This window comes from Carassius auratus, chromosome 42 (genome assembly GCF_003368295.1).
Source record: "Carassius auratus strain Wakin chromosome 42, ASM336829v1, whole genome shotgun sequence".
Lineage (NCBI taxonomy): Eukaryota > Metazoa > Chordata > Actinopteri > Cypriniformes > Cyprinidae > Carassius > Carassius auratus.
The window spans coordinates 11,067,334-11,076,472 of record NC_039284.1 but is presented as its reverse complement, the minus strand read 5'-3'; the positions used below and the strand labels follow the sequence as shown (position 1 = coordinate 11,076,472).

Sequence of the window (9,139 nt, the reverse complement as noted above, 5' to 3'; positions counted from 1 at the left end):
ATACTTTGTTGATAGAACCCCTTTTTATATACACACACACACACACAAAATGTAAATCATTTTTTACAGCATAAATAATGTCAGACTGAACCTCTTAATTCCAAGATGATATTTTAAAACATCACTGACCCCAACATTTTGAACGGTAGTGTATCTGCTAAAATACTATGAATATAGATTCCATAACATATCTAACATCTTAGACAAAACAGGCAGCACAGAAAAACAAATATACATGAAAAAAAATCTTGCTTTATTAGTTCTGCATCCACAACAGAAGGCTTAGATAAACAGAAGTAAACGTATCAAGAAAAGCCTTTTCACCACAGACTACATCTTTCTTGAATGAGACTGGAGACAGAAGGTCACTTAAAACAACCACGCTGTTGAAATCTGTATTATTAATACCCCACAAGCCACACTCTAGTGTTCATGGAAGGCATTCCTCCAACAACTCATCTGATAAGCCAATGTCTATGAATGTACGTCCAGCTTTCACTGCCTGCCACAATTCACCCTTAATCTGCCTGGTATTACGGAAGCGGTGCTTTCCATCAATGGCTTTTCAGTCCTTGTGGTACGATAAACAATTCACTGTAACTCTCAAGTCTCGTGAATGAATATGGCAATGCTGGTTTAATTGGGTTTCTTCAAGCTAGTCATCAGTCTTGGCCTCCATCTCCTCTGCATCATCGTCTCCATCCACCTCTGCATTCTCTCTCTCCAGCCGCTCTAGCTGCCGAGCCAGTTCAGTCTCATCGGTGTCCGTTACCACTTTTGGCTGCATTGACATTGAAATAAGGTCAAATGCTATTCAATACAAGACAAAAAATTAGAAATGATGATCATTTCTCACCTCCATTTGAATGTTGAAGACGCCTCTCTTCTCTTCAATCCTCTCTTTAATTACAGCCATGGCCTGATTGAGCACAGAAAGGCCCTCTGTGCGCTCTAGCGTGGTTGTGGTCATAACATAGCGCGGAGGGGCAATCAAGTTGATCTGCAACAAAAGCAATGTAATATTGAGCCAATTTGGATCGCTAGGAGCCTCTTTCATCTGTTTTAAGAAAACGTTTTTGGTACCACATGACTGACGGACATTTTCCATTAATAATATATTTTTCATTCAGATATTAAAAAACACATTTGTCACAAACAAGGTGCAATTTTGAGTAATGTTTCTAACCGGAGCAGAAAGGTTCTTACCTTGATTGGCATGCACTCAGTTGAACACTTGAGTCCAGCCCTCAAAGCATCTTTCACTGCATCGATACCCTCATAGCCATAGCAGGCCACCTCAATGTCGGCTCTTATTTTAACAGCCTGCGGAGTGAGTCGTCTGTTGATGTTATCAATCAGAACAGTCCTTTCCTCTTCTGTCAAATCCAGGCCATCTAAAATGGAAGTGTCTCTGCACACAGAATGCAATTTACACAATCGTGATAGAAGAATATTCTAGTCATAGTCAATAAGTGATTGATGAATGCATACTTACGACACAACCTGCTTAAAGATGTCATAGGCGCCGTATCCAGGCCGCTTGTACTTCTCATCGAACACCCATGCGGTTCGCTGGTACAGACTCTCTAGCTGCTCATCTTTGGTGTATTCTAGGACTTCAGCTACATGCCTCAAAATGCTGTAAACCTGTAACAACATGCAAATATACAACATCTATGAGACCATGGCCATACACTGGGTTTTAGACATAGAGAGGTTGAACTGAGCTTGCTGAGTGGGATTGACAGGAGGACAAAAATAGGATAACAATAGCTTTAACACGTCAGTACATTTTGTCAGTACGCTGTCAGTGAAAAAGACAAACACATGGTCATGAAAAAATGTCATAGATGACATCTGGGTTTAGAATGACGCCACTTTTCAATAAGGTCCCGTTAGTTAACATTAGGAAAGGCATAAACGAACAATGAGCAATACATCTGTCACAGTATCTTAGTTAATGTTAGTTAATAAAAACAATCATCAGTTATTAAACATCTGTGTCATAACAGCTGTCCAATATCAAATGTTTGACAACTGAAGCGACAGGCTGAAATTTATTCTAGACTATACTTTGACATTGATGAGCGCTGTTGTACCGATATCTTTGGAGCACCAAAGAACACCTATTATTAGGCAAATATTTCATGACTTTTGGAAAGAATACAAAGCTCCAGATCTAGAGGAACTCAATGGAGGGTACTGCCTGTGCTGATTTCAACATGTGGTCAGCCGGTCAAAGTGTTTTCACCGTTAACCAGACAAGGCATACTCACAGTTTTAGATTTCGTGAACTTGTCTTCGCATTTAATGGCCTCTTCAGGTGATACTCTTCTTTTGGATAAATCTATGTAGCCTGTGGAAATATGGATGCCACGGCTGAAAAGGAGGAATGGATCAAATAAAGCAAGATTCTTAAGTTTGACTCACAGCCCTACCTTTCTCTTTATCCACACGGATGACCACCACACACTCGTTGCGGCCGATCCGGATGAGTTTGTTGATGGATCGGATTCGTCGTCTGGAGAGCTCGCTGAGCAGGATCATGCCCTCGATGTTGTTGTACTCCAGCAGACTCACATAGGCGCCCATCTCTGCTATCGATCTGACATTGACCATCACCACATCTTCAACCTCGGGAAACCTGTGCTGGTAGAATCTACAGCTGAGTCCTGGCATCTTGATCCTGGCAGAAGGAGAAAAGTCTGCTTGTGAGAGCTGCCTGGGTAGAAAGCTCACTTGGTTTCGGGACGCAACCGATAAGAAAAGCTTCTCAAGTAAACAGTCATTTTTGATTGTAAGGTTCTGTCTAGTGTTAAGAATGAAGACACAAAAACTGGACATCGAACATACGATAAACTACAACTGATCACCAAATCGACTAAATGATGCAGTTCAAAACAAAGCACTGCCACTACAACCATACTCTCTTTAACTTACCGATATATAACGTTAGGAGGAATGTGTACTGGAGTTTACTTGACGTCCTTTATTTGATGATGAGAAGTGCACATATACAAATTAAAAAGTAAGGGAAACTGAACAGCGCTTTCTCTGATGTCTATTTTATCAGCATGTAAAAACCCAGGCGGAAGAGGAAGTCATTGTTTTGTTCGTGGAGTGTTCAGTCGCTCTGTTCCGCCATCGAGTGGTTCGGCAGGCGCACTTGCAGACTAGCTGATTCTGTTATAATGCCAATGATTCACAAAATATTTGAGTTTGAGCATCTCTGTGTTTTTTAAAATTCCAACAATAAATAATAAAAATTCTGAAATATAGTAAAACAATAATATTGCGAAATGGTGTTAAATAAATATTTATAATCATAAATATTGAAAATAGCTTAATTGTTTTGGGACAAATATTTGCTGAATAGAAAGTAAAAACAAAAAACACAAAAAAAATTATAATATAAAAGTTTTAACTGTCACTTAATGCATCATTGCTGAATATATTTATTAATCTAAATTAAAATAAAAAGCATACAGAATTATTATTTATAATTTTAGGATTGCTAAGATTTTGGTATTTTATTTTCATTTTAGTAATTAAGCACAATTTCTTCAGCAGCCTCATAACGGTTTGAGTTTTTAATAATTTCCCAGCACTGTTCCAAGATCTAAAAATGAACAGGTTCAAATGTAATATTTATATATTATATATGCACAGAATCTCCATAAATTAATACAATTACCATCTAATTAATAAAGAAAAAGACAAAAACACTATTAATCTGGGCTTTAATTCACTTGTATAATTCATACAAAAACAGTTGAGAAGGAAAAGGTGATTCTTTTACGTTCCTTAATTCTACTTCCAGTTGACTGGCATGTGACTAGATCACATGAGTGAGGTGAAGCACAGCAGGTTACTGGCTCCATCCACAATCACAACACAAACACAAGTGTAGTGCACATGAGTAAAAAACCTCAGAGCTGTTTCCTAATGTTTCTAAATAGACTGATTATCTTCAGGAAAAAAATAGAGAGGGAAAAAAAAGCAACAACAGCAAAAACAGTTCTGCAGAACAAATCTCAGTAACGCTGTTTCCTGTGTGTGCTTGAATCAGCGATGGAGAGAATACTTGTCTGCCAATTACTGACAGACCTTCTTTTAAAAGCGTTGTTACTAATCATGCATGCACACACAAACACAAGCACAGCTTTCGGTCCATTAAGGTCGTGTTCCTCCCTTCCAGCATTGCACGAGCCAAACATACCCCCAAATCATGCATTCATAAGCATACATTCTGCACACTCATCTCACCTCAACATGAAGCTGATGTTCCATAATTTTGATCATCCAAAGCTATGGAACACCCAATGGGAAAAAACTCATGAAACACGCCCAGGAAAGATTACACCCCAAAATTAAACAGAAAAAAAAAAAGATTCTAATGAGTTGAACAGCATTTTAACTTTATTACAATAATTATATATAATATATACATATACATATATACATATATATATATATATATATATTTTTTTTTCGTTTTCGTTTTTCCTTTCTAAGTTTGGGGCGAAATATGACCAGTACATGTTCTTGGCAGCTTTCATGAGATCCTAATAATGTAGAGGATTACCACAAGTTAAAACACCAGCCCTTTGCTCATGTTGAAATGGGTAAAAACAACACACGAGCCTTCAAATGCAATCAAAACCATATCACAAATGAAACATTTTAAATTGTGCAGAAGCACTGACTAGGACTACGCCGCGCTGACACTCAGATGGTGAACCTCCCTGTATTGCTGTCCCAAATTACTGGTTTACATACTGGCTACCACTTCTTGAGTGCTGGCATAGTGCATTGTTGAATACTGACAGACAGAGAGCAGTAGGCCTTTCATTTAGCCAACTCTAAATCTTGCATCTAGGCTTCATATTGGTGGGCCTTGCAAGACTCCACCAAAAAACCTGAAGGTGTACCATATCGTAACTTCTCGTCATAATCAACAGGTGTCTGCTTGCCATCAGGACACTGCAGTGGCAGCCGCCGCCAGGGATAGAAGGCGCTCCGTCCGCTTTGACAGGTATCTCTTTTAGTGCCTTGTAGCTTGAAAGAGTTGGTTCAGATGAGGCACTGAATCTCACTGCGTGGATTGCTCTTGAAACATTGAAACAATCAGTTTGATATTTCAGAGTGAAAGAAAGAGTGTACGAACATATTTGTCCACTAATAATGTCAGGGAACCCAAACTATTCTGGAGTTTGAACATCTCATTGGACTTTTAAAACGGTGACTTTTAATACAGTTGATTTTCCACAACAAAAACCCTCCACGTTTGTCCAACATCTTCTTTAAAAATACATACAGAGATATTTACAAATCATAAATAGTTATCAAAAGCAGTATAGAAGCCCTATTTCTACTGCTGCACAAAGTGCTGGTGACACTCTCACTGGAATGTGAGTAACAGGACTCAAAAACACACCACGATCAACCGAATTATGACATAAAAACTCATTCCCTCAGCCTGCTGAAAGATCAGTGCAGACAGACACTTCTGGCTAGGTCAGAGGGCGCGTAGTGTCCTAATCTAGTGTTGAACCTGTAGTGTAAAGACAGCAGCATTCAATCAACTCCATGGAACCCGAGAGTGTGCGATTCACAAACAGTCTTCTCTTCATTAACACCCGTCTGTGGAGGGGTTGCTGTGAGTGGGCTTCATCAGCGCAGCCAGGATGAGGGGACCCACTGAGGTTCAGTGTCTAGTTTATTGATGAGACGCAGAAGCTCCTGGTAGGCCTTGTCCTGGTCGGTGTTCACGATGGCGGCGTCAAACAGGTGGCCATAATTCTGCTCCATCTCACGGGCCTTCTCAATGATGTCTCTCAGCTCCTCAGGCTGAAACAAGAGAGGGTGTTAAACCACGAAAACGGGAGTAGTAGTCGCAGAAATGATTTTGCATTTAAAACGCGAGACAGAGGGCAAGGGAATGGGGGAAAAATGCAAGGGGTCATTCTTTAACCCTCATGTTGTGTTCTGGTCATTTTGACCCAGAGATGATCTTCTTTTTCCTAAAATGCTAGTTAAATCTTATTGCAGTGGATTAAACGTACTGACTTTGCTCACACAGGGTATAACAACTCCCACCTTGTAACACTTTGGTGTTCCCAGTCAAAAATTACTGGCTTATAAAAACTGTTTACTGTGAGATCTCTCATTGTACCAAATCTTTGTATCAATTTGTTTTCTTTCAAATAGTACAGGTTTTCTATTTCTTTTTGCAACTGATTATTGGTAGACCTAATTGCACCTCAGTTTTTGAGTGCACATTGCCCCAAATAATGCATGTTTTACTCAAAAACTGAGGATCAGATTAATGAGGCCTATGACCACAACAGAAAGAAAACAAGTTTACTGAATCCAAGATCAGATGATGATATAGGATAATGAGAGATTAGCAAGACATTTTAAAAAGGCCGGTCTTTTTGACTATGAACACCGAATGAATCAAAGGATTTTCACCATATCATGCACAAGATTCTACAAAAGGCTTGAGACTCATGCACACAGGTCTGAGATCTGTCTAGTGCAATGTTTACACAGAAAAACAATGGAAAATCAGCACAGTAGACTGCAAAAACATTGTATGTGGATGGCTCCTGGGAGGTGATGTTTTCAGGGCCGATGTTTACCTTGGGTTTTTTGTTGTCTTTAGCTAAGAGGGCCCTCAATCGCTCCTGGGGATGGAGGAGCTATGAAGATAATGTAGGGCTTGAGGTCCGAACTGCGGAACACCTTTAAAGACTAAAAACAGGGAAGAAGGAACAGTTGTATAGCAACGATCCTCAAGGAAATGCAGGTAGTACTTGATTTCCCAAAATTTCCCAACAACATGCTAAGGCACAGGTGTCCAATTCTGCTCCTGGAGAGACACCTTCCAGCAAAGTTTAGCTCCAAACCTAAACACACCTGAACCAGGTAATCAAAGTCTTAAAGATGACCAGAAGCTTCCAGGCCGGTGTGTAAACTCTGCAGCAGAGTGGCCTCCAGGAACACAGTTGGTCACCCCTGTGCTAGGGCATTGTTCTGAGTGGTCCATCTCACCTGAGTGTGTACACAGAGGAGGCAGATCTTGCCCGTGTTGATGACTTGTCGGACCGAGTCTGTGCTGGTGCCGTAGAGGTTCTTCTCAAACTCTCCAGACTCCATGAACTTCCCTGCTGCAGAGTCCATCTCGAAGGCCTGACGGGACACGAAGTGATAATCGCGGCCATTTACTTCATTATCACGACGGCTGCGTGTGGTGTCTGTGGCAAGAGAGTTTGCAGTTCAGGACATTACATAGTAACACAAGCTGAAAATCAGGACATTTTCTTGTACTTACGAGGAACAGCACCAGCAAACCTGTCCGGCTCACTGGAGAGGAGTCTTTGTCGGAGCTCATTTTGACCACAGTTTGGTGGGCCGATGAGAGCGATGGGCCGTTTACGATTGGCTGGCTGGTGATATAGTGCCATCTCTTCATATGTAAGAATCTCCTCGTTATCCAAGTCTGCAGAACAACAGGAAATGGATGAGATGGAGCAACTACAACAAACTACTGTACAAGAGTCTGAAAAAAAACTTACCATCATTTTTATTAGCATTGTATTGCATCTTCTTTCGCTTTTTCTTGTTCTTTTTTGCACACCAAAGTTTTCCTGTCAAAAGAAGTTGAGAGTTTAGAGCTGTGCAAAAATGCATTTAAGAGTGTGGATGAGCTCTGCAACCCTAACCTGATTTCTCAGGCTCTTTATCCTCCTCTATGGTTTGCTTCATTGCCTCCCTCTGCTGCTGGAAACTCTTGCCTGGACAATCAGTGAGAAAAACAGATGCAAGCGAAATCCGATGCAAAAATACTAGGAAGGAATATTTAAACAAGAATCTGGATCCACAGTATAGCATGGGAGATACAGTACCAGGGACCAGGCCAGCAAGAGGCTGGTTGTCTTCATCCCCGTCTCTGTAGGCCTGCCACCAGTTGGGGTCATCTTGGCTGATTATGTGGAGGATATCTCCCTTCTGAAAGCACAGGCCGAGCTCTCGACATGGAACGTAAGGGTCATCTGAGGGGTCGTAGTCAAAATGTGCCTTCACATGCATCTGCGTGAACACAGGGATATGGGTTCAATCACTGATAAGTTCTATTTATGCATTGCTTTACTCAAGCAGTAATTAATTCAGTTCTGACTTAAAGCCTCACCACAGTCTCTTTAATAGGAAGTGGTTTGATCTGCGCGCTGGGAATGAGAACGAAAGTCAGTATGCCCATGCATGTCCACCTGTGAATGTGGAAAAACAACATCATTCAATGTCCAGTTGCCAAAGAATGCTTTTGGATACTTCAGTAGACTTTTCCTCTTTCTTCTTCCTGCCATCTTATTTTAAAAGTAATTACCAGGATGTCGAAGACCTCGTTGACATCTTTGCCACGGATTTCCACCCGTTGATCTCCAGGATCTCATCTCCTTCATGCAGAAGGCCACTGTTTTCTGCTGCCCCTCCTTTCACGATGCGGCTGATGACTACACTGTCCATATCATTTCTAACAGTCGCTCCCTGCATAAATACGCATGTGCACATTAAGCTAAAATACAGTTCAAATGTCAAGAAGTGCATAACATTCGGCGGAAAGCAATGAAAGAACTTCCTCACCAATGGGACGTCCTTTTTTTCTCAATCCGCACGATCTTGACAGTCTCCCCGCCCCACTGGGTGAGAGTCTCACTTTGACTGACAGAAAGAACAAGAGGCTCCAGCTGCATCTCTTGTTCAGCCACACAGTCATGGGCCATCATAAAGGCCTGAAGGATATAGAGAGCCAGAGATGATGGGTTATATTCAGGATGAAGCCAAAGAGTTCTACAGAGTAGACATGAGTCTGATCTCATCGTCATGTTACAGTGTTCAAAAGAGCTCAGGCTCTGGGACAGGGATTGAGATCACAGCTGTGGTCATCAGCAAACAGAGGAGAAACAGGGGAATTGGGGGTGTGTGCGCATGTGATGGAGACAGACCTGCATGTGAGGAGTTTTGAGCAGAGTGCCTAGCTCAAGTCCTTCCTTCTGCGAGCTGTTGTGCATCATGACCTCCACTGCGAGGACAGATTCAACAACATCGGGTCATCGTGGCAATACAACAACACTAC

The 9,139-nt window shown here is 41.3% G+C and overlaps 1 protein-coding gene and 1 pseudogene across 1 annotated transcript; both read right to left on the bottom strand.

Annotated features, from left to right (window-relative positions):
* Positions 1 to 232: 232 nt before the first annotated feature.
* Positions 233 to 3,112, bottom strand: LOC113060637 (eukaryotic translation initiation factor 2 subunit 1-like). The gene is made up of 7 exons (XM_026229723.1): positions 2,941 to 3,112; positions 2,439 to 2,686; positions 2,277 to 2,356; positions 1,496 to 1,647; positions 1,207 to 1,411; positions 857 to 1,000; positions 233 to 781 (listed from the first exon to the last, which is right to left on the bottom strand). Exons 2-7 carry the CDS (start codon positions 2,677 to 2,679, stop codon positions 656 to 658), a joined length of 948 nt encoding a protein of 315 aa, XP_026085508.1. The 5' UTR covers positions 2,680 to 2,686; positions 2,941 to 3,112; the 3' UTR covers positions 233 to 655.
* A 2,225-nt stretch (positions 3,113 to 5,337) lies between these two features.
* LOC113060299 (MAGUK p55 subfamily member 5-A-like) lies at positions 5,338 to 9,098 on the bottom strand (annotated as a pseudogene).
* Between the last annotated feature and the right edge of the window lie 41 nt (positions 9,099 to 9,139).

What these genes read in the sequence shown, in the direction of transcription:
- LOC113060637 (XM_026229723.1), bottom strand. Translation starts at nt 2,679, where the DNA reads ATGCCAGGACTCAGCTGTAGATTCTACCAGCACAGGTTTCCCGAGGTT. An exon ending in CCGTGTGGATAAAGAGAAAG is followed by an intron (nt 2,357 to 2,438) that starts GTAGGGCTGTGA and finishes ATATTTCCACAG; the next exon opens with GCTACATAGATTTATCCAAA. An exon ending in AGTTCACGAAATCTAAAACT is followed by an intron (nt 1,648 to 2,276) that starts GTGAGTATGCCT and finishes ATGTTGTTACAG; the next exon opens with GTTTACAGCATTTTGAGGCA.